The following is a 27,278-nucleotide window of genomic DNA, read 5'->3' on the forward strand; positions in this document are numbered from 1 at the left end:
CTTTGGTTGATGTATTTGATTGAAGTTTCCAAAAAAATATTATTGATATAAAAATATAAGTACCTCAAATGGGGAGATACATTATCAAGTATAGTAGGAAATTCTTATTACAAACAAAATATTCTTTTTTATAAGATTTGAATAACGCAAGAAAAATACAGTAATAAATCCACAAATTAAATAATACAAACGAAACAGGTTAAACTTTTACAACAAAAAAAATGAAAAACATGAATTTTGGAATCAAATAAGTTTATGGAAATAAAGGAGGTTTTAAACCTCCACAAAATAATAGTCATGAATAGGAGAGGTTATAACCCTCCATTAAAACACTTCCACAATATAAACCTGGTACCAGGGGTTGTAGAAAACCTCCACAAATAACTTGTGGGGAATCTATCTGTGGAGGTTTGAAAAACCTCTGCAAATTATTTTGTGGAGGGTAAAAACTCCTGCTAAACGAAATTAAAACCTTCGCAATTTAGCTTTTTTTTTGTAGTGTGAGATAAAAAATATATTGAAGATTTGAAAAAACTTTCTACATATCAAATTAGTCGAACTGTTTAAAGATAATCAAAGTTGTTTAAGTGAAAAAAAAATTCAAACCCAAACAAAATTAGGGATAAGAAAGAATAAAGATTTTTTTTTATATACATTACTTAGTAAATGAAGGGTTTAGAGTTTTGGGTTTACCCAATTGAACAGTTAAAATTGATAGTCAACCATTCTCATGTTTAAAAAAAATAATAAATGAAAATAACAAAAAATAGTAGAAATAATCAAATTTGAGACCTAAAAAATGTTTGATTCACTAAAACTGATAATATAGCATTTAAAAATAATTACTTAAAGAAAAAAAATTGTATAATCAAGATTATGATAAGAGGAAAAGTACATTGAAAATGTGAGTGAATTTTATTAATATAGAACAACATAAACAATTAGAATAATAAATAAAAAATGGTGTAGCAAAATACAAAAAAAAGAATTACAAAATTAAAAATAAAAAGATTTCATATATATATATATATATATATATATATATATATATATATATATATATATATATATATATATATATATATATATATATATATATATATATATATATATATGGGTCGGCATGGCCTCACATTGTCATCTTTTGTCTTGACTCAAGAGTTAGGGTAAAATTTTTAACCTGCCACCCTGCTGTCTCTTATCTCATCAAACCCTCCAAATTGGCTAGTTAGATGAAGAATGTGACGAATTGACGTTTTTTTGAAATAAAATATAATTTAAAATTTTAATTTTTTTATATTATATTGAATGATGCAAACTTATATATTAAATTTTAATTTATTTGATTAGAGAATTAATTAATCAATTACAACTTATAAAATATTTACGATATGCTTTTAATATATATAAATTAAGAAAAATATTTTGCAGACTAGTCTGCCAATTTGATAGTCCACTAACTCGTCTTTAACATTGTTAGGATTTTCAAATTGTTCTTCTGTGATGGACTAACTCACCCCCAACTTTTATTTTTGATGGGTCAATGACAGGATAAGTCAAAATAGCACGGACTCACTAGTTTCTTCATCCATAATGAAACTTCTTTTATACTTTATTTATAGAGTAATAATACTTGACATGCATTACATTCATTTGACAACACATTCTAGGAGTAAAATAGTCATAAAAAGATGATTTTTTATATTTGTAAAAGAAAAGAATAAATGAGAAGAGTAGTAAAAGATAAGGAACATCAAATGAGTGTAAAAAAATTTTTGTATCTTAAGATCAAGTTTTGTCCTGACGAAGAAATTTATTTTCGAAAAAAAATATTTTTTAGTTAATGATAATTAAAAAAGGTGAAATAAAGTTTTCTTCAAAGATTCCAAAACTTTAATTTGAAAACAAATAAAGAAAAAAAAGAGATTAAAAAAAGAAGAAAAAAAACAGAAAGAGCCCAATTTATTTTTAAGTATCACACTTCTTCTCACAAGTCCAACAAATATATTTTCGTCCTCACTCTTTACTTTTCTACCATTTGTTCTTGATAGAAAAAATAATTAATTATATGATTTTAATAATTTGAAGCAATATTTTTTTAATAATTAAAGATAGGATATTGATGATGATTTATATTGTGTTAGTATTGAGTTTTTAATGATTAAAGATAGGATTGATGATGATTTATATTTTGTTACTATCGATTTTAATGGTATTGTTAATAATTGGTTCTTGCCTATTGTGATACTATTTTATTATTTAAATTTGTATAATCAAGGAATTTCTAAATAATAATTTTTCGGAAAAGGGATTTAATTCAGTTCAGCATGTCGGGAACCTCATAAACAAAGATATTTTAAATACTATTTTCATTTACTTATTCTATTATAGTTAAAGAAAATCACAATTTGTAGTATGTCTTAATTCACTGAATATATAAGAAACGTTTCGAGAAATACCATTATTCTTGAACCTTTTCCTGTAGAAACATTAAAAAATAATGAATAAAGATATCTACAATTAAAGTAACACTTTTATAAAAGGTATTAAATACTGAAAAAGTAATTTTTAAACTAAACATATATAAAGCTCTTAAATACTTTGCTTGATAAAAAATCAAACATATCCCAACTTAAGAAGTGAAGAGAGTTAAATATTAAAAGGGCCAAATATACAGACTTAGGCTTGTTTAATACGAATTAACTTATATTGTAAATTTGCTTACTTAAGACAATAATTAGAGTGTACGTCTTAATATAAAATGAAATAAAATGTTCTAACTTATATACATTTTTGCAACACAATATTGAATACTATATAAATTTAAGCCTCCAAATATAATATATATATATATATATATATTATGAAAAGAAAAATGATTACAAGTTAAGTGGGTATATTTTTTTGATAAGATGGTTTCTATATTTAGATTTATGATTCATTAAAACATTAGTTTAATTAATAGGTTGCTCCCCACTAGTCATAGATCTCAATATAGCATGTTCTGTTTAGGTGAAATAATGACTAATATAACTTGACAAAATTTGTTTCTATCCTTTAAAAGGGGTGGCCACTTTTCTCCGCGTTCACGCTGACCGGAACGAACATGTTCGGCGTGACAAGATAGAGTGCACCACGTGACCCAGAATAAGTCCGTGAAGATAACGAAGCATCACTATGAGTGAAAGAGAGTCACCAACAATGAAGTGTTTGGTTCCCAAACAGAGTTTAAATTCAGTGTAATAATGCTTTACGAATTGAGTTTATTTGACGTCTTAAGATCGATCTTACGAATAGTTGCACTTGGAATATTATATATGAACTATCACCTTTTATTTGTTATGCATGTATGTACATATGATATACACAAGAGGTCAATTTTCATTCTCGCTCCTGTATGGCTGATAGTCTCTCTATGAACTGTATAAAAGTTTCATCTGTATCCAACATGCTAATTCTTACATATTTTGGGCTAGCCCCAAACTGTGTCCCACTTCTCGTTATAATTTTGTATCCTCGAAGGAAGGTCTCGCAGTCCTCAACATCTCCCTCGCACTTCAACCACACGAAAGCTGCAAAAAAAGGTACATGGTGAGACAAAATCCACAAACTTTCATCCAATTTGTTAATCGCTTATTTACCTGGTTGAGGCTCCGTCTCCTTACCAAAGAAGGAGCAGAATGCGGGAGAAAATTGGGGCAATGAGAACATATCACCGCCATCAACTACTTCCCTCAGTTGCTTCCACCTTTGTGCCATCACCTTGTAGCTGAACTTGAAAAAAGATTCCCCCCCGTTTTCCTGCTTTTCTTCTTTGCAGCTCTCCGAGACAGCCTTTAAAACCTTGGCAGCTCTCAGTTGAGAATCCTTCGACACACCAATTGTATTTAGCTCTATGAATTTAGTCATTTTCTTCGCTACCTCTTTATCTTTCACAAGAGCCCATCTACAAAGTATTATGACAACAAAATATTGTTATATGATCCACTAGCTATCACTTTACTCCTGTTAAAATATTGTTATGAACTTACCCTATGCGCATTCCAGCATGACCAGTGCTTTTTGAGGCAGTGAACAGCGTGAGATCATGATCCGAAGGGGATGATATTGGTGTGTATTGCGGCCAATAATAGGCAAGGTCGTGAATCAATAGTCCCTGCCTTCGGTTCACCATTGATTTCCTTCTATATCCATCAGGGTTATTGGGAGAAGTAACCAACTCAATGTAAGGACCTTCTTTGTCAAAATTCTCTGCATCACCAGCCCATTGGTAAAGGCCTGATTTCTGGTAATCTGTCATTGAGGGGTACGACTGCAAGTACATAATTCCTCAATTCAACATTTAATCATGAACTGCTCAAACTAAAAACAACCCAACATAATTTCTTTTTGCTATATCTTCCTATCTCACAATTGTGCCACCATGGAATTATTTGATTGAGAAGTTAAAAGCATTACAATATTAAATACCACATTTAGTGAAGGTTCAGAGAAAAACAATGTTAGGAAACTTTAGAATTCTTCTTCTGTAAGTGCATGTACAACTAGAAAGAATAACTTTAAATATTCAAAATCAATATTATAGCCGCTCCCCTGATAATAAATAAAACAAATATCCAACACTCTTTCTGATGTCCCCAGATAATTAATGAGCCTGAATTTGCCAATCATGCAAACCTTTTCATCAAAAAATTCAAGGCCAGATCCTTTTTCCTTTACGTACTTTATAAATTGCAAGTCTGGAACCTAAATTTTAGTCTTTTTCAATTTGGCACATGCGACTGTTCACCACAAGTCTTCATGTGATCAGGTTCAGGCCCATGAGAGAGAGAGACATTGATGAAGACAAACACGAGAAGAACTAAATGAGGAGGCAGATTCGGTAATGGCCACATGAGAGAATTCCTTTACAAAAACAACTTCAAAATATCGAAATACTAAATTCTCTCGAGTACTTTCTTATTTTCTGAACACAGTATCTTCACCGGAAGTGAGATACAATTCCCTCTAAATCGAAACATTTCCTTAAAGAACTGATATCTTTAATACGTATTAAACATCTAACCACTTGTTTAAAAATCATTAAATCTACTTGTCCACCAACCATGTGACACTGTATTAATAATTCCCAGGAACACTTCACACTATCTACATAAACAAGAGAAAGAAAGAAATAACTTTTTACCCTTTTAAAATATTAAATGATGTGTCCTTTTTCATTGCATGTTATGAGTTTAGTTATTGAGCACATTAGATTCCTTTAAGATAAAAAAAATGTTAAAGTGTAGAAATATTATATTGTCCGAAACATATGCATGATCATGCATGACTGACCGAATAATAAGGCGCGGCAGATACAACGCTGATTGGTTCAGCAGCATCAGGCGAGGACAGAGCATAAAGGGCAGCCAGAATTAGCTGAGAGGAACCTGTTCCAACAACAATATGGCGACCTTCTGTCACAGCATTGCCCACCACATTGTGCAACCTCACTACTTCCGTTGCAAACTCAGCCTCCAAAAACCAGCAAATGTTTGACCCTTCAGATAAATAACTCATTGATTGCCATCCTGGAATTGTTATTGTAGTCTTGTCACCCATTTGTCGCCAGAATCTCTCATACATTGTTGGGTCACCACTGCATATCATCAAACATTTAAACTTAATTACCATCTACAATCTAGATAAACAAAATGTCCGCATACGAAACCGGATCATCATTAATTACACTTAAAGTAATCAAAGTATAAAAGAGATAACATATCCGTAGTAAAAGATTTAGTAAAATTCTCCATTATTATACTCTGCTCATCATTTTCTATTATTACAAATAAAGTTGAAATATGATTGCACCGCGTTTTGTTTTATCCCATCGTCATGTAGCATGGTGTATCTGTGTCATTTCCTTCTTGTAAAGTGCCTAATATAATATAACCGACCCATGTAGATGTAGGGCATGATCTGATATCTGAAATCTGAAACAACGTGGTGCTATGAATGGCCTAGAACACTCTTTACTTTGCCCTAGAAAAGAAAAGTGGTAGATTGCGAAAACAGTGAAGGCACAGTGGGGCAGGTAAGAAAAGAAAGGAGAAAGGATGGATGAAGTCGTTGCATGGATTATGGATGGATGAGGGAATAAGAGAAATGTTTGGTCCAAGGGTCTATGATAGATATAGGATTAGATAGATAATAATAGCAGATTATATATATAGATAGATTGATAGATGAATGGGGTGTGGCATGTTAAGGTGAGGAAAGACAAAATACGTTAGACATGGAGTTCCATTCATGGAGGGCCCACGAAGCAGTTGATCCAGACGACCCATAAGGAAACGGAGAAAAGAAAAAGGAACAAGAACAAGAAAAAGAAGACACATATAAAGTTAAACAGCAACATTTGAGTGTTTCACAATTGGGGCGGCCAAAAGTTGGAAAGATCTCTCTAAGCGCACAATTCACAACCCCAGGCGCACTTTCATTCATATCATAAGTCTTTTGCTCACTGTAATGGCCACCAAAAGGGTGTCCTCGTATTGCTGTGTGCGCATCAGGCACATGGCCCCCACCAACTTCTTTGGTAATACCAATTGCTGTACCTTCTGCTCTTAAAGCCCTAGTTACGATGTGCAGGGTTTTAGTAGTTCCAGGACCACGACTACCTTAACAGACATTACAACAACAGTAACACCAATTATTAATTATTCTTATTATTATTATTCTTGGTCAAGTAAAAATATGGACCTCCCATGGTGCTACGTTAGACTCCATCTACCACAACAACAACAACACCACTACTGTTCTGTCTAATGTTGCTAACACTCTATCACCACCACCCTGTAGGTTAGATATTTAATTTGCTTTACCTGTCAAAAACTTAGTAACGTCACTTGCGATTCATCCTGGACAAAATATAATTGTTAATTAAATAAATAAACCTTTTGTTACAATTTAAGTTATAAAAAAATGTGTTTGTTTTCTATTTTATTTTAATTTAATTGATAAAGTTCTCAATGCTATCAAATATTTTCGCTAAAAAGTTCCTACGCTCCGAACTCGGGAACAGAGAGATGACAAATATCATCGTTAAACACGATGCTTGGCGTGCTCTGATCAGGTCCCAACATGCACAGCAAATGTGGATGTCTATCACATGGATTGGTATAAATTTATAATAAAGCTAAATTAATTGATTTAGTTTAGATTTTGAAAATTATAGTGATTAATTCAAATTAAATGACTGAATAAAACTGTTGCTACAGTTCAAATTATCTAATTGTGACAATTAAACAAAATATTACTTTTAATCCCTATTTATTGTATATTCCATATAAATCTACTTTATACACGCTAACCTTTTACTGCACGCCATTTCCGCTCTCGTTTGTTGCTTGTATTTCTATTATAAAATTCAAAAAAAAAATAGTGTTTGCAATATAAATCATTTAATAGTTTTCAATAACTAAAAAAATGCATTATTACAAAATATAAAATATCTTTGAAAATAAGAATATATTTATGGTTGATTAAATGGCAGGAATTTATGATGCATATTCATTTAGATTAAACTGACTATACAAGCATCCTCATTTATTCATTTATGGAATAAATGGATTGGACCAGAGCATGGTCTTAAATGCAACTTAATGGAGGAGCTTCTCTAATAAGATATTTTATTTATTTTTGTATATGTCATAATGTCACTGACATATTTTAAAAATAAAAAATCATTCCCAGGACTCTGACTTGTCCCTGTCCTTCCCAGGAACTAGTGCAGGAAGCAAAGCACAGACGCACAACGTAAGCAATACTGTAACAGTAACAGAAGCAGCAAATCCTCTCACAACAAGACGAAAACCAAGCCTTTCAATTTTATATAAAATGGAAGTCCTGTCTAATAAGAACTATTCAGAAATATCTAATAACTTTTTCCAAAATAAGAAATATTTTTGCCGTATAAAAATAAGAACTATTTTATACTTTCAACATTAAACTCAATGGTTTTAGCTAAGGCGTAGCGGGAGATTCTGCTGAAAAAAAAAAAAAAACAAACAGTGATATCCTTAGTTCTCTATGCTTTTGTTACCGGGAAATTAACTCTCCCTCCCTCCAAAACGAATTCTCAAAAGGGTAACGAAATGATACCGCAAAAACCTTGAAAAGTTATTTACAAACCCAAACAACACGAAAATCAGCTACCTTGGCAGCCGTAATGCAGACATGTCGAGAAAATTAAGGAAACAAAATAGAAAGAATACTAGATTAGTTTGCACTTACTGATCCAAGTCGATGATGTTTTCACGAGTAGAATTATGGAGAGACGCGGTGGGAGATGTAGTGAAACATGATTCTGCATCTGCCATCATTTTCTTCTTGAAGCAAAACCACCATTTGTTGCCTTCGCCAGTCTCATGATATAGAGTTCTAAGAATAAGACTGACATTGAGGGCGAGAGACAGCACCAGCAAGTGCCTCAAGGAAAACAGAGATGGAACTGCAACCATTTTCCAGCAAAACACAAAGCACTAGAAAACTGAAATGAAAACAGAATAGAAGGAAGAAGTTGGAGTGAACAGGGTGTGGTCTGGTCCACGTTTTATAGTGGTTTCAGAATCACTCAGCCCTATTAAAAAAATGGTAGCAATTAAAGAGGTATAGTGACAAGTGTTTGGTAGAGATGTTAAAAGTTAGAGGTTTTGGGTCGGTGGTAATAGAAAAGTATCTGGTATGAAACGGAAAAGATTGAACTAAAAAACTGGGAAATTGAGAAGAAGAGTGTTAGAATGAAAATGTTGAGAAACCTTTTCCGGGATTTAATAGAGAAAGTGGCAATGGACAGAGAAGATAGTATTGGAGACAGCAGGGGTGAAGCAAAGTAGGGAATAAAGGGCACTTGGTAATAATAACACATTTCCTAAAAATTAAATGAGGAGAGTGTGATTGTGGTATTGAAGAGAACCAATGGAAGAAGATAGTTTATGAGGCAATATATATTATCACGGTAACCAAAAAATCCTGAGTTGGCTATACCAGAAAATTCACAGTTTTCCGATGCTGGATCTTGAAAACAGTAACGCCATACTTGTCTTCAATGATCTGTGTGGTACTATAGCATCGCAGAGAAAATAAATATTTTACTGTAGTGGTGTCAACATATTACCAATCGGGTCGGTGTGGGTGTGGTAGTACTAGTAACTACCGGTTATTCATTTCGTCTAAAATAAAACGTTTCACTTACTTATGATAACAAAAAAAGTATTATTATAATTATAAAAAACTAGCATACATAAATGCACGATATCGTGCATGTGTATTCGTATCGTATTTCTTAAATATAAATCGATAATATATTAATAAGTAATAATAATGTTATATTATTAAGTTAATATATAAAATAAATTTATATTTATTTAAAATAAAATGAAATATTAAAAATAAAGTAAAATAAATAAAAAATTTAATTATTAATGAATAAAAAAAAGAAAAAGAGATAAATAATTCTATAGAAAATTGGTCAAAATAACTATTAATTTTAAAAAATGTAATAAATAATTATATTGTAAAGGGTATAATTTGTATTATAAAATATGAATACAACAGAAAAAATATGGTTATAGATAATTATAAATAGTTTTTACAGTTTTATTGTACATAATTTTCATATATTTTGTTGAAAACTATTTTATTATAAATAATTATTTAATTTGTAAAATATTAAAATTAAAACAATCAAATTGGAAAAAAAAAAGTTAAATTAAAAAAAAACTGTAACTTAAAAAGTAAAATTAGGAAAATAATTATTTTGATTTAAAAAAATACTTAAAAAGTAAAATTGAAATTAAAATGTGTACGGCAAGAAATAATTTATATAATAGTATGGGTAACAAAAATTTAATGTCATTAAAGAAATTTCTTTTTCTATTTATACTTTGAAGATTGAGTAACTAGGAAGCGTCTTACAAATCTCCTTTCAAGTAACCCTTAATTTTTCCTAAAATTTCATAAAAAGACAAAAGAAAAAGTAATTAACATTACATTCTTTTTCTTTATTGTGATTTATTTATGCAATAAAAGGAAAAATAATAAAAAAACTGTGAAGATAAATTTGTTATAATTATTACTTTTGGGACTTTTTAAGTTGTGAGACAAAAGAGGAAAAAAAATAACATGAAAGTGATAATATTGATTAAATATATTTTTAATCTTTAAATTTTTTATGTAAAATTAAAAGTTGTTTATTTCTCTAATTTTGATATATTAGATATCCTAGTTTTAAAAAATAAATAAATATAATACTTTTAACCTAATAAAAATATTTTTCTTAATGTGTTAAATATATTTCAAATTAATATTTGGATTAGAATGTGTCACGATGTGTATAACTCAAATACTAATTTAAAACACAGATTGACACATTAAAAATATTTAATGAAATTAAATTATAAAAATTATATTTATTAATTTTTAAATATTATGAACATTGAAAAAAAAAATCAATTTGAGGATTCAGTTGCAAACTCAACAAATCTTGCTTAGCATATTGTATGAGGTATCAGAGAAGCAAGCTTTCAATGTTTTACTTACTTTAATAAACTTTTCCGTTTAATCTTGATACAACTTATCTACAAACAATTATTTTGTTAAAACACAGCCACCTAAAAATGTGATAATTTTTCATATATAATATCGCAAAGAATGAAGAATTTTTTTTAAATATATTCTATTAAAAAAATAACCAATTAAAGTTAAATAAAATATAATAAAATATTTAATGTTTTCCATTCGAATTAATAAACAGTACTTAAATATTTATAAATATATTTTATTGGTATTATTATTATATTATCATTAAAAATAATTAAAATAACAATTTAATTCTTTTAAGTATATGTTTTATATTAAAAAATAATAATAACTTCTTTATTATTTACGTCGATTAATTTATTCACAAATTTTTATAATTTCTTTTTCATTATTTATATTTTTTTTTCCTTGATCTAAACATTGTCCCATCCATTTTTCAAATACACTCGTTTTTGCACATCCAAATTTTTCATTCAGTGGAAACACAATATAAGGGAAAGTGCAAGAAAATCACAATTTTCAGAAGTTATAATATATCCATCATCCATAATATGTCATATGTTACTTATAATCTATTATGTTGTATACATAATTTACGTTACGTCTCAAGTAACATAATTGATAATATAATAAAAACAAAATAATCATAATAAAATCATAAAATCATAAAATAATAAAAATAAATAACAAGAAAATTATTATATAATATAATACTAATAATAATAAATTTTAGTATTATTTAAAGTTAAGCTACAATAATTTAGTCATTTAGTCATTGTAAATATATCTTTTTACAAATTCTTTTAAATTTATTATGTTAGTTAAGTTATTTATAAAGGTTTTCTTTCTCTTTTTCATTCTGCTTTTGTTAATTCAAACAACATCGTCTTTTTCTTTTTTCTTCCTTCCGTATATTTTCCTTATGACTTTTATTTATTATTCAGACAAACCTTTTTGATGATATTTTGGTTAAAGAGAAGTCTTTTCTCTTTTGCATCCTAATACTAACATTGTTATTTTAAACCTTTTTCCAAAGAAAACAAGATATTTGAACATTATTTTCCAAAATAAAATTTAAGATTTTTTTTAATGAAATTATTTGTCTAGATAAAGAGATTAATAAACATTTAAAATGCAGATATTTTCTTTTAAGTATTTCAATTGCTAATTAGTAAAAATTCAAATAATCTTAAAATATGTATATTTTAAAATTCTTCTCACTCACAATTCATGTTCTGGACTTTATAGACCTTTAACAATATAAATTATTTAAATATTATAAGTTCGCTAATATTTTTAAAATGTAATTTAAAAGTTTTATACATTAAAAAAATGTTTAATTTTGTTTCAAGTCCTTTATAGATCTAGAAACTTTCAATTAATTGAGTCCCTAATGAATATTTGTGGTCTCTTTTAAAAATTTTGAAACGTTACAAAATAGTGCCACTTTCCATAAATAGTGTCACATAATATTTGTTATAAAGACGGATATTTTTTCAAAATATTTAATGTATTTAACGAAAATAGTTTTCAAATTTAATTAAAATTATAAAATTAAAAAAAGTAAATAAATAAATAATTACAAAAACATAAAATATGTAACTGAAAAATTATAAAAAAAAATATAAATATAAAATTAGAAAAATTAACAAATTACAAAATTATAAAAATATATAATTTCATAATTACAAAATTATAAAATATACAAGTATAATTTTTATTTCATAATTTTATAGTTTTATAATTTAAAATTATAAAACTTTAAAATTAAAAAAAAATTAGGAGAGGAGACAAAATTATAAAGAAAGAAAAAAAAGGAGAAGCGATAGTTACAAAAGAGTGAGATAATGGAGAAGAAGAGGAATTGAAAATTTTATAAGTTTTGTAACTATCATTAATTTTTCTTTTGATCTATGCATTCGAAATTGGACCACACCAAACCAAACATAATTAGAATGAATCGAACTGAACTAGACTGAACCAAACCGAATCAAACCGGACAGAACTGAATCAGACTGGACCAAATCGAATCGTATTGAATCGAACCAAATCGGATCAGAACGAACCAAACCAAACCGAACCAAAATTCACAAAATTGAACCATACCGCACCAAATTGAACCGAACCGCACTGAATCAAACATAACCTATCTTAGGAGTGGAGGTAGAATTAAAAGAAAAAAAAAAGAAGGGATTGTTAACAAAGAAGTGAGATAATGGAGAAAAGGAGGAATTAAAAATTTTATAAGTTTTGTCATTGTCATTAATTTTTCTTTTGATTTATGCATTCCCAATTGGATCAAACCAAACCAAATCGAAATAGAATTAATCAAACTAAACCAAATCGGACCGGACCGGACCGGATCGAACCGAATCGAACCAGACTGAACCGAACCGAATCGCACAGAACCAAATCAAACCGGACCGGACCAGACTTGCCTAAACCGAACCGCACCGAATCAAACATAACATGTTAAAACCCAAATCGTCCGGACGAAAATTTTTTTAAAAAAAATATAAAAGCATTTTTTAGTTAATGATAAATAAAAAAGGTGAAATAATATTTTATTCAGAGATTTTAGAACTTTAATTTAAGAATAAAAAGAAAAAAAAAAGATATGAAAAAAAGAAAAAAAAAGGAAAAATAAAACAGAAGGAATCGCTCAATTAGTTTTTATTTATCACACTACTTCTTATGTGCCCGTCAACCCAACATATTTTCGCCCCCACTACTTGCTTTCCAACCCTTTGTTTCCTTATAGAGTAAATTGTGGTACAATTCTAATAATTAGAAGTCACATTTCTTCTAATAATTTCTAATGATTAGATTCAATATTACTAGTGATGATTGATATTATGATTTTGTTGTGATTTGATTCTCGTAATGTGTTATTATCATGACCGGTTTCTTTCTTATATTGTTCAATATAATTAAGGCTAACATTACATCAGTATTGCATTGTGTGGATATAAATACAAAGTGTGTCATATGAAGAGGGACCAAAAAGAAAAATAATTACACTTCTGTCCTTTTTTCTCTTTTTCCTTACCCAAACACTTTATTTTTATCTCTTTTGAAAAACAAAAATCTTAGAAAAGGAGGTAGAATTAGAAATTAAAAGAGAGAGGAGAAAAAAACAGTTAACAAAAGAGTGAGTTTAAAAGAAGAAGATTTAAGTTTAGAAGATATGTCATTGTCATTGTTTTCCATTTGATTTATGCATTCATAATTTTTATTATATTTTCTTTTAATATTGTACGCTTTTTTATTTTACACATAACTTTAGTATTTTGATTTAGGGATATTACTTTCCACTATTCAAAAATATCTTATTCTAAAAATCATAAAAAATACTTCTCTCAAATAGGTTTTTCATTTAGAACCAGTAAACATCAAATTTTGTCCGCTTGAATAAATTTATTTTTGAAAAATAAAATTATAAATATGTTTTGTAGATAATGGTAAATAAAAGATGGTGAAATAAATTTTCTCTAAAAGATTTTCAAACTTTAATTTTAGCAAAAATGAAAAAAAGAAAAAGAAAGATGAATAAAAAAAACAAAAAAATTAAAAAGAAGGAAGACTACAATTTATTTTTAATTATCACATTCTTCTTTATGAGATAATTGATATTGGGTTCTGATTTTATGTGATTTGATTCCATTAATGTGTTGCTATCATCACCCATTTATTTCTTATATTATTCATTACAATTAAGACTAACATTACATTGGTATTGAATTGTACCCGGTCCATGGTTTGCTCTATATTGTCTTTAATATTAGAAATGAATAAGTTTTTCTCTTTAAAATTGTCATAAAATGATTAAACAAATAATACTAATAATAATAAAAATATGAATAATATAATAATAATTATTATTAAAGCAGTAATAATACCAATATATATATATATATATATATATACCTAACAATTCTCATGACAATAAAAGATAAAAGAAAAATAAAGAATGAAGTAGAAATATTATAGGTTTAGGACGTTGTTCTTAGGGAGAAAACGCCCCTAGTTCATAGAGCAAAAAAAATTATATGCACTCCTCTCCCAAATTACAATAACTCGTCAAATCAATCGAGTGTAGTGCAGTGAATGATCTCTAAACCTTGTGAACATGTCTTAAAAGATAATATAGAGGAGAATACAAAACAATTTTATATGAGCTATGGTGTTTATTATTTTGTTTATTCTCATACAAGAATGAACTATTTATAGGTACCAGAGAAACTTAAGAGTCAATTGTAATAAGTCTGATTAAATAAAATATTAATTCCTAATAAAAATATAGTCATTGTTAACCATAAATAACATTTACTCATAAAATTAAAAATCCATAAAAATATTAGTAATTGTAGGATAATATTTTAATTATATATTTTTAAAATTATATTAAATTTTTTTAATTTTTATACTTTTTTATTCCTAAACAAAGTTATACATATATACACTATTTTTTAAAGTTTTTATTTTTATTTAACTTATAATTAAATGAATTGAGAATATCTCATTAGTTGTCATTTATAAAATAACAATGATATTTTGATAACTAAATTCTGATAATTTTCTTTTATAAGATATAAATTAAAAAATTATTTTTCATATAAAATAAAGCATACATGAGTAAGGAGTGAATGTAAACGTCCGAGTGTATTTACAAAACAAAACATACAACTTTTAAAAAAAATAGATTAGACAAAAAGCGAATACTGCTTCTTTTGCAATAAATATTTATATTAGAGAACGTGAATAAAATAATAAAGATACAAAAATTTATAATCTATATTTATAATATTTTTTTCCTGTGTTTTCAATTTAATTCTTTATATATATATATATATATATATATAAATTAAAATAATTATTTTATTAATTTTAATTTTTAAGGAACCATGTTTTTAAATTTATTTATTTTTATTTAATTTTTTTTAAAGTTAACTATCTTTTTATCATAAAACTACAAACACAATAAATAGAAAAAATTTATAATAAAGTTATAAAAAATATTTTAATTTTATTATTTATTATTATCATAAAAAGTATAAACACACGTCCTAATAAATGTTATACATTAGTAAAGGTGTTATTTGATATATTAATCGATAAAAGATAAAATTAATTTAAAATATATGAGTAAGTAATTCTTATCTTACATATTAATTTATAAAAATAAATTAGGCTTCAATTTATGGACAATAATATTATATTTTTTATTTTTTTTATTTCACTTTTTACTTTTTGTTGTGATTTAGTGTAAATGATTGATTAATGTATTTTTTTTTGTTTTAAAATTAATAATTCACATTAAATAACATAAATAAATAAAGTATGAAAGTAAAAAAAAGTGAACTCAAATTATAATTTTTCTAAATTTATATATTAGATTTAAATTTACAAGAAAAGGAAAGCGAACCTAAAGATGTAATATGTTGCGAAAAAGAAAAAAAAAATGGATCTCGTTGTTTGGATTTAGTATATTAAATAATAAAATTAAAAGATAAAATGCAAAGAAGTTAATATTGACGCTAAGAGATTAAGATTTTTTACTTGGCTGTGGAAGTTAACAAGTGGTCCAGTGGTTTTGAGAGGGCGTTGACCTTTGCGGATTCAGGGTCCACGAAATGAGCCCTCACAGCACACAAGGGACTGATTTCAATTATGCTCATGCTCACAATTTCAATTTCTTTGTGATTCGTCTTTCCTGAAATCAATACATGTCACTATACCAATGGTCTACTATTGAAATTATTTTTTATATTTTTTTCTTTCCTTTTTATTGAAAGATATCATGAGAAATTCAAGTTTGAATTCTAAAGTAGATAATAATTCTAATCAAATTAATAATAATAATAATATTTAACAATATATTAATAAAGAAAGGAATTTGAAGAAATAAAATTGATTTATTGAATTTAAAAAGAGGACCAAAGAGATTTGAGTTTAACTCTTCTACTAATAAAAAACAATTGTAAGTCCCATTTTTCTTTCAGCTTTTAAATGATTGGGTCTAGCTTTTCGTGGGCCTAAGGCCGACCCAGTAAGGAGATCAAATACTCTTTCCAGCCCCCTAATCCTTGCACTCTGTCTCATTTATAGAAAATCAGATTTCTCTCCTCTGATCTTTTCTCCAGGTAGAGCTCTGCTAGGGCACAACGAACCTCCCTCCTCTTTGGCTAGATACGTTCATCCTGCTTCTAAGTAAGTTAAACCTTGAGGTTCCTGATCTGTTTTTTCCTTTTTCACCGTTTTAGTACGTTGGTCTAGTTAGGGTTTAACTTTGTACCCTTGTTTCTGTCCTGGTTTCCACTTTTCAGCTCACTACCATAGTTCTTAGAGCTGCGATACTTTTTAGTTGCAGGTCTGTAGCATTTTTGGTACCTAAGCAAGGTAAGGAAAGCTAGGTTTTAACGATTTAAAGTTATTTCTCCATGTTTTTGGTCTGTTGAATGCTTGAATGATATTTTGGATTGTATGAAACTGGCTTGCTTGCATTTTGTATGTTCTCTTGAGTGATGTTTCTGCTGCATGTGCGTAACAATGGCGAGTACTGTCATTCTCGCCCAAGCGAGCTTGTCTCGCCTAGGCGAAAGTAGCTGAAACTCGCCCTGGTTCTGCTCGAACTTCTCGCTCAGGCGACCAACTCTTGTTTTGAGCGACGCATTATCTCGCTCAGGCGAGAATGGCTCGCTCAAACGAGAATGACTTGCCCAAGCGAGCCCTCGAGGAAACCAGTTGTGCCCTCTGCTCGCGTCCTCGTCCAGGCGAGGGACTTTAGTTTTGGGCGAGATGGTCTCACCCAAGCAAGAGCTCGCAGAGTGCCACTGTTGCAGGTCTCGCTCAGGCGAGGATGCCTAGCTTAAGCGAGGCAGTTGCTGATGCTTGGGCAAAGGCTCCTAGCCTAAGTGAGAGGGGTGCATATTTGATCGAGTTTTCTTTAATTTATACATGGATTAGTTATATGTCATGAATATGCCTGGTTCTTTGAGCTATATGCACTGAAAATTGGTATGTTAGCATGAGTAACACATGGGATTCTGTTTGGTTGGTTGAGAACTTGCATGAGAATTGAATGTTGAGATAACTAGTGGTGGTTATGGTATGAGGAACATGAATTCGGTATGAGATAGGCATAATTCCATGAGTCTCGTGGGGAGATTTCATGGTGGTATGTAGTGTATATAAGTAAAATAAGGATTCAAGTAAGGATCGCATCCCGAAACTCTAAATGATCAGTGAGTCTCATGTAGAGCAAACTGATCCGAGTGGTGAGAGTAGCGGGAGGCCCTAGTCTCTGGCATGATAATGATCTTAGATGCTTAAAGGCTAACCTTGTGTGTGGTAGGGTGAAACCCATTGGCAATGGCTCTGCAGAGCAGTAGAGGCCACCACAAGCGCAAGCGTCCAGTGAATCCGATCTTATTATATTTATCCGAATAATTGAGTCATAGTGTCTTGCTTGTTTGCTATAACATGAATTGGTGCTTACTTTGCTGCATGCTTGAGAACTGTTTTAAGTATCTGTTTGCTATAATATGTTAAGTTTATTTTACACTAGCTTACCCTTTCATTTATGTGTATGTTCGTGTCTTGCTTTCTCTTTTGCGATGATCACCTTATGGTGGGAGCAGATGGGAGAAATGTCGAAGGTAGACCTGATGGTGGCAGCGGTGCTGTGTAGTTTGGACCTGTCTTTGTGGCTCTTCGGAGCAGTTTATGGCCCCAGTGCCTTTTTGTAATATCTTGCTCTAGGAGCACTCTTTTGCAAACTGTAAAACTTTTGTCTTGCACGTTTTGTATGGCATCCTTGGTGTGACTTGATATCTTTTACATACTTTATTGGATGACTGTAATAATGAACCCTCGTGCATACGATTCATCTGATTATTCTTGTTTCTATAATTATGCGATGTTGTTATTTAGTAGATTTAATCTATTTAAATGAGATGTCACAATAATAATTAATATTTATTGATAAAAAATAAAAAAAACGAAGTCTTTTATTCAAGTAAAATATAATAAGGATAGATAATTAATTTTTACTTTTAGATATTTAACATAATTTTATACTTTACTCGTTTAGATATTATTAAGATAATCTACGTAAAATTATTTAAAAGTACTGGTGTATAATTTTTATGGAGGATAAGATGATGTCTTTTATTTTTATTATTATTATTACTATTATATATATATATATATATATATATATATATATATATATATATATAATTTTTAACTACTAAAAATAGTTAACAAATGCTTATTAATTACATTATAATATTTATACTTAATTTCTTTAATAAATAAGGAATGAAAATACTTGTACCTATTACTTTCATAGTATTCAATAAAGATAAATATTTAGAATACATTTTGGATTTTATCTAACAATATTTGCTAGTACAACTTATTTTGTCATCTATTTCACTAACTAAGTTTTCAATTTAATAAATTTTCTCTCTCTATAATTGTTTTGTTCTTTTTCTCGTGTGTATTTTGCTAATCGGTCAACTTTGATTAATTCCTTAATTTGTTTTATTTGTAATTAACATTTTTTTCAAGTTGTGTCCACCTGATAGATAAAATTAACACCACCTATCTCACTTAGGTCCCATTAACGATTTATTTCAGATTGGTTGATGTAAGTGTCATATGTTATTGACGAGTCTTAGAATCTCTCTCCTACTTGTATTAGGGATGAATGATTTTAACTATCGTTTACAAAATTAAAGATTCTAAACTTATATAAATTTTGCAACATAGAACACTAATTAAGTGGAACCTTTGTTGATTCTCAGAAAATAAATATTCATTATTCAATATTTGATATTCTTCATGTTCAAAATTAGTTTTGAAGTTTAGGAATTCAAAAACGTAAAAAATAAATTCAAAAATAAATTCAAAAATCAAAAATACAAAATTAATAAGACGAAAAAATCAACCACATGTTTAAAAATCAAACAATTTTTCTTATCATAGTCTTTTAGAAATTCATATTCAAATTTGAATAATTAACTAATTCAATTAATCATTAAGACTAATTATACAAATTAAATCAGAGTATCATTCGATCTGATTCATATTTAATTATTAAACTAAAATTAAATCCATTCATAATTTAATTACAAAACATCATTTATTATCACAAATAGAAAAGCCAAAATTAGAGAAAGAAAAAACAAATTTCGGAGTGATGAACTACCGGTACGAAACCTTGTATAATCTCGCTTTCTCAAAACTCTAGTTCTCCATTCCATTGATGAACAATATAAAACTCTCAAATAAGTTCATAGAGAAAGAGAAAAAAAAATCAAAAAGATAATTCCTATAAATTATTTAAATAGTTTGGAACATGAAGCGTAAGCCTAAAAAGCGAGTTTTAATCAGGTCTACAAATCCATTTACAAAAACTTTAAACTAACATAAAAAAAAAAGTATAAGTCCAACATCTTTTATAAAACCTCAGCAAATATCCTTCAATTTAAAAAATTATAAAAAATAACAAATAACATGAAATCAAAGAAACTATATGTCCATTTTATAACATTGGTATAATTTGCAGCAAATATTACATGGATAATAATTTTATATAAAAATATATATATTTCAATCTAACAGTGAAAATATAGTTTTATATCATTATTATTTAAGTTAATTTTGATTAAAACTAAAATACTAGAAATGAAAACATAAATGCATAATAAGCCCTTGGATTTTGTCCTTTTCAACTTGCTGATACCTTCATTACGAGTATACGTTTCCGATTCGTAGTCACACGTTGAGACCCAACATGGAGAGTTGATGAATGACAGTGGGTCCCAAAATTTATTTGGGGTTGAAAAGGCATTTTGAACATAGCAATCTTATATTAAATGTTTATATGCGAAATTCGTGTTAAATTGTGACTTGTGATGGGTTTATTTGTTATATATTAGAAGCAGACAAGTCTTCCAAAAATCTTGTACACATGTAAGGCAAAGTAATGATGGCCAGGAAACACAAATAACGTGGAGATGCATAGAGAGAAAAAAGGAATGAAGAAAGTTAGAAGTGGACATGTGAAATTATAATCATGGTTCCACTGAATGGCCATGTTCTCATTGTCCTTTCAGCTAGCTACTACTAAGGATGTTTTATTAGTTTAATGAGTATAAATCTCACGTGCCATATATGTTCACACATATTCTCTTTAAACAGAGGAAGTGAAGTTGAGTTCTTGAACTTGTGTTTCAGAAACTTAAAAATCTCATTGGAATATTCTTCTTCCAGAACTATATATATGTTCTCTTTCTTTTTGAGTGGAAGGTGCATTAGTTAGAGTTTGCATCATGAGATTCTGTAGCCACTTATTGGGAAGACATTGAAAAGATAATTCGAAATTGCTAATGTTTCATTCACCACTACGTGTGTTCATCAGGCGTTTTTTATTCCAACAATTATACCAACAAACAACACAATCCACTTTTGTCACCATTTAGAGCATGTTTTCCAACTCACAGGGGAACACACACTATTCATAATACATGTACATATAACCATTAGCTAACCCGCATTATATACATACATCATACATATTTATATCTCTCTCTATTAGTTTTCGTGTTAATGAAAAATTATTGTTAATCGGAGAGAAAAATTATAAATTTCAGTCATCTAATAGATGAACTAACAATGCAAAAGGCTCGTTAATAGTAACACATTTAATTAAAAATGTATATTCTTTTAAATTCATTATTTAGATATAATTTAATAATTTATATTTATATTGATATTTTTATAATAATAAAAATTTTCTATTTGTTATGTTTCCTTTTTCTCCATGTCTATCTATGTCTCTCTTTCTCTGTATGCTAGAATACTTCTTATTTTAGAAATAAAAAACTATATAAAGATATTTATAATGTTTAAAAAAATATTAAATGTGTGTCAACGAAAAAATTTGATACAACATTGAACTAAAATTTCAGAAAGGAAAAAAAAATATATAATTAAAAGTATGATAATATGAAAATTATTTTAAAAATATAAGAAAATTTTCTAAATATCAAACCAGGTCAACCATTAAAAGATAATAAAAAGTGTTTCAATAACAAATATTTTTTAAATGAAACAAAAATTAAGAATAAAAGAAAATAAAGAAGATAAATCTTTTATATCATCTAGTTAATGAAAAGTTTACACAATTAAATACTTGAAATTGAGAGTCAAATATTCTCTAATAAAAAAAACAATAAATAAAAATATTAAAATAGAATAAAAATAATCAAATATGAGACAAAAACTATTTGATTTAGTAAAACTGATAACATGCATGATTCCTCCTTATCTTATGTTATTTAATACCATAACGTTAGTCACCATTGGTAAAGGTAGCAAAGCAAGCTAGGAATGACAAAGTAGGACCTTGACATTTCAAGCATCCAAGAAGAAGCTCAAATCAAAAAATAAACTACCAAGCATGCCAAATAATCCATACAAGTGCTTCTACAAAAAGAGGAAGCATTATATTGAGTGAAATAGTATGTCAAAGAAATCTCGTTAGGATGGATTTAGGCCAAAATCAACCCCACAAGATCAGTTTAAAAGGTAAGATTTGCACTACACTTATATACTACGAAATTGTCTTATCTCTAGTCGATGTGGGACTTCCAATATTTTCATATAGTGACTGGTACCAATGCCCAATTCAATATTTAAAATCATTGTGATTATGTCGAGAAATTACTATTTAAAGACAAACACACACTTGGTTTGAAAGTAGGGAAGTGAAAACTTATTTTATAGGAAAAGAGTGTTAGGGAAGATATGTTTTGTTTTTGCAGGGGGTGAGAATGCAGTGGAGCACAATTTTTCTATCTATCTGAAATAAAGACAATATAACTCTTCTACTGAAGGAATGGAACTGGATGACAAAAAACATATGAAGAAATGTTGGACAACATTGCACCAGGTAAAACAAGGGTAGAACCACTAAGAAAATGTCATTATACCCATTATGTCAGCATAATATCATATTGGGAGCATATCATCATGTGAATCTATAACATCTTTGTAATTATAGATTATTGTAATACTAGACTAACATATTAATCTCTTTCTCACATTTTATTAGTATAGATATCTCTAAAATATGTGAATCTTGTATGAAGGTACCTTGTAACTTTTTTTGTAAAATGGTCAGAGTATTTCAAGTATTATATTTAATTTAATTTTTTCTGATAAAAAATAAATAAATTTATTTAATTGCCCTCTTTAACCTCATACCATGCCTACCCTACCAATAACTTTTTTGACTCCTATTCATTCCTTAAATAGGTAAATAATTCATTGCATCTAAGATTCAATTTCCTTGTCTTTAGGCTGCTATTGACAACTACAAGCATGTTTAGTAATGATGATTATTAAGATTGAAGTGGTAATTTTATCAGAAATGTACACATAGCATTGTCGGTGAAGCCTAGAGGTGAGAAACAGGTGAATTAGGTAAGTGGGTGGAGAGTATAAAACGACTTAAAACTTACAATTGCCTAATTTATATATGGGTCCCCATCATATAAATGCATCATAATGACGTGTGACACTGATATTCTGCCAAGTGGTATGCAAATGAGTGATGATGATCCCACCAGTTTTTATGGTCAAAGAGGCAATGATAGAAAGTGGACTTCCAAAACAGGTGACAAAGGATCGTAGTTTGGTCATTCATCGTTTATCTGTTGCCACTTCAAGATTTGATGAATGCCATCTGCACCACTCAACCTGCTCTCAAACAAGGGATTATTACACATTATAAAGGAACAAAGGTTGACTTTATCCACTTAAACCTTATGTCCAATGGTTGCAACTCATGTGTCGACCAATGCTGCCATTCTAATATGCCACCACTTATCTATCATGCATCCACTAGCGGTGCCGGGGATTACACCTCCTGCCAACGCCGTCACCCTCAAATTTCTCGGAGTTCATTGCATAGGAATTAAATTAGGAAAAGTTTTAATTTATTTCAGGGTTAATATTATATTCTTTTCCATAACTTTAACCGAAAATAGAATTTGTTTTGTTTTCAAACTGTAATATATTTTATTCCTCAAATTTTAAAAATAATATATTTAATTTTTTAACTCAATTATATTATATTTTTTACATGTTAAACATATTTTTAATAAACATCCAAAATAAAAATATGTTAAATCGTGTAAACAAGTCAAATATTAATATGACATGTATTTGAGACATAAACATAATTGAGTTAGAATAATTAAATAATTATATCGGTTATTTTTTAAATTTAAGAAATAAAATATATTAAAATTTTGTAAAGGAATTCAATTTTGCATCATGGTTGATGGTTTGGAAAAAAATATAATTAATTCTTTGTTTTATAATATAAATTATTCAATTTTAATAAATATTAAAATACAATAAAAATTAAAGAAAAATATTTACAAAACATAAAGAGAACAAAATTAAGATATTTTTTTATATTCTATCTCCTTACTTTTTTAGTTTATCCTCTCTTCAATAATAAAATATAAATTTATTGTTTATATTAATTATTTATTTTTGAAGAAAAAATACTCTATTAATCCACTTTACAATAAAAACATTAATTTATAATATAATATTTTTAATGTATTTAACTTTCGTTGTTTTTCTTTTAATATATATATATATATATATATATATATATATATATATATTAAAAAAAATAAAAAATGGAACTGATCAGTCAATGGGATGAGTCAAAATTCTCAACCTAATTAGTAGACCACTCAATCTCATTCTATTTTTTGCGAACTAATCAGACTATGGACCAAAGAGCATGATAGCTCATTTAACCACTAAAACACGTTTGATAGCAAACAAATACTCATAGGTTAACATGTCCATGTGATCACTTCACTATGCTATACACATAGGGATGATGTAAATAAACTTGCTTATTTACAAACTCATTTTGATTTTGATGAGAAATTCTCTGAATATGGGTATAAATATAAAAAATATTTTCTTTTTTTAATCACAGATGAGGATAGGAAAAGGATCGAAGATGTACATATTTGTCATGTTCTTATTCTCATATTTGTCTTATTCTTGTCTCTGTTTTATAATATTTTCAAAATAAATGTCTTGCGGCATGAGCGATCTGATAGACAAAAGAGAAAAGATAGAAAATCACTTTTTATTATTATAATTTTAAAAAGTTTTTACTTTTAATTTTAATTTAAATATTTTATTACTTTTAGGAAATATATATATATATATATATATATATATATATATATATATATATATATATATATATATATATATAAAATGTTAATGGAGTAAAAATGAAATAAAACTTAAAACAAGTAGTTAAAAGTAAAAGAAATAAAGATTCACAAAATGAGAAAGTGCGTAAAATAAAAAGTAAGAGATGTGTGTGTCGTAATCAAAATATATATATATATATATATATATATATATATATATATATATATATATATATATATATATATATATATATATATATATATATATATATAAATAAAATGTTAATGGAGTAAAAATGAAATAAAACTTAAAACAAGTAGTTAAAAGTAAAAGAAATAAAGATTCACAAAATGAGAAAGTGCGTAAAATAAAAAGTAAGAGATGTGTGTGTCGTAATCAAAATCGTGACGAAACGGCGAATAAAAAAAATAGTTATTTTAAAAAAACCAGAGTTTTGAGTCGCTCGTAGTTTATTCTACAAAATTACCGAAAAATCGAAAAGATAAGATAAAGTATATTAAAATTGAATTATGGGTCCGAAAATCGGTTACACATATATAGGTAAGATGTTAACACTTTACAACACGCGCCCTAAGACCTTTTAATTAAATATGCAAAAATATATGTGGTTTTAAAAATATTTAATTTTCCTCAAAATAAACAAACACGGTTAAAAAAGAAACAAAAGATATTTTTTATGGGTTCAATAAATATGTACCTCGTTCATCCAAAATAGAAAATCAGGAAAAATGTAGTTCTAAAAAAACTATTTGAGAAAATGATTTTATTTTTCTATTTGGTAAACTCGACAAGAATATTGATCTTATTTCTACGTATTTCCATTCATAGTGTTATAATGAAAAAAATAGGGATCATAGAGTTAGGGGTGGAGCATAAGAGGGGCAAAAGTGGACCATCTCACGAGCCTTTTGTATATTCGTTTTTTATGAATATAGAAAAAAAAATTGTATTATGTGTTTTTTCATAACTAATTTTTATTTGTGGCTTGATTATAATGAATTTTTCATTTAGTATTTATGTCTCAATTTTTTATTAGAATATGATAAAATTTTTTTAGTCTTAATTTTTTTTTTAAAAAGGTATGTTGATGAAGAATAAAAGAACAAATTCATATTTTAAAAGTATAAAAGGAAAACTATTCGTAAAAATGAAAACTGGACAGATTCAACTTCCTCACATATTTTGGAATTTCTGATGTAGAATTCATTATTGATGTACTGCATGTTGACTTTCCTTAAATCTTGTTCAATTTTACTTTTGCCAAACATTTATATAGTGCATTTTGATGAGGATGAATTAATATTATGAATTTAACTTCTTCCAGACTTAGATCAATTTTTCCCAAGCTTAGATCAATATCACTTACTTCAATGCTCGGATTAAGGTGTCATTTTGAACATGTTGGGACTAATATCAACATAATCAAACTAATTCATTTCTTCATTCAACAATAGTACAAAACAGATTGAACTTTAAAAAATTACACACAATAACAGTACGAATAATACAATAACAACACACAGTACGAATAATACAATAACAACACAAGTGAACCCTATTACTAATTGCAGCCTCTTCTCAACAACCTTCAATGACTTCTCCAAATCATTAATCTACCTCATTTGTATCATGATGATGACATCCTTTTCATCAACACCGCCATTTGAAAAATTTGCAGCCCACATTATTGGAACCACCACTCTGTAAATCAATAAACCAAAAATTAAAACCAATTTATTATTAACACAAAAATAAAAACAGATTGTACCCAAAATTTTCTACCAATATTCTTTGGAGTTCTTGTCATCCTCAAAGCTGCCATCTCTCCGCAGCTACAAATCGGGGTTAATCCATTTCTCGTTGAACCACCAACAGTGCACAAAGTGATACATCACAGTTGCCTCCAACGATTACAACCAAAGGTAAAGGAAGAAGATTGGGATCGTAACATACCTATATAATGGGATTGCAGGAAGAAGAAGATTGCGACAACACCAAGTGGGAATGGAGAAACAAGATTGTCAAAACTCGCCAACTGCCCAAACATTCCTTACCAAAATCCTAGCTCACTTATTTATCCCCAAATATCTAATTAGCCATATGTACAGCACACGTAACACACCCTAATACAAACCGTGCCACATGTACAATGCTCCGTTAATGATTTAAACGGCATTACAGAAAATGACCAAATAAAACACGAATTGCGAAAATGAGGACCATTTTAAACATTCGATAAAAATGATGACCATTTTAAACATTCTGTCAAAATGAGGACCATTCGCAACAAACACTACGAAAATGATGACCAAAAAGGTATTTAAGCCTTTATTTAATATGACAAATTAATATCCCTTATTTAATATTAAAGTTATCATAATAAACCATAAATTAATTTCTTTAAT

The 27,278-nt window shown here is 28.1% G+C and overlaps 1 protein-coding gene and 1 long non-coding RNA gene across 2 annotated transcripts; one reads left to right on the top strand and one right to left on the bottom strand.

Moving 5' to 3' along the window:
• Positions 1–3,311: 3,311 nt before the first annotated feature.
• On the bottom strand, positions 3,312–9,083 carry TAR2 (tryptophan aminotransferase related 2). The gene is made up of 5 exons (XM_028062521.2): positions 8,278–9,083; positions 5,335–5,638; positions 4,032–4,312; positions 3,642–3,946; positions 3,312–3,572 (listed from the first exon to the last, which is right to left on the bottom strand). The coding sequence occupies exons 1-5, from the start codon at positions 8,502–8,504 to the stop codon at positions 3,382–3,384; spliced, it is 1,308 nt and encodes a 435-aa protein (XP_027918322.1). The 5' UTR covers positions 8,505–9,083; the 3' UTR covers positions 3,312–3,381.
• Positions 9,084–16,690: 7,607 nt separating this feature from the next.
• On the top strand, positions 16,691–18,454 carry LOC114176301 (uncharacterized). The gene is made up of 3 exons (XR_003602986.2): positions 16,691–16,794; positions 16,911–16,983; positions 18,225–18,454. It is a non-coding gene; the product is annotated as an uncharacterized LOC114176301 (long non-coding RNA).
• Positions 18,455–27,278: the final 8,824 nt, after the last annotated feature.

Source organism: Vigna unguiculata, chromosome 3 (assembly GCF_037176805.1).
Source record: "Vigna unguiculata cultivar grain cowpea cultivar isolate G323 ecotype 2 chromosome 3, ASM3717680v1, whole genome shotgun sequence".
Classification (NCBI taxonomy): domain Eukaryota; kingdom Viridiplantae; phylum Streptophyta; class Magnoliopsida; order Fabales; family Fabaceae; genus Vigna; species Vigna unguiculata.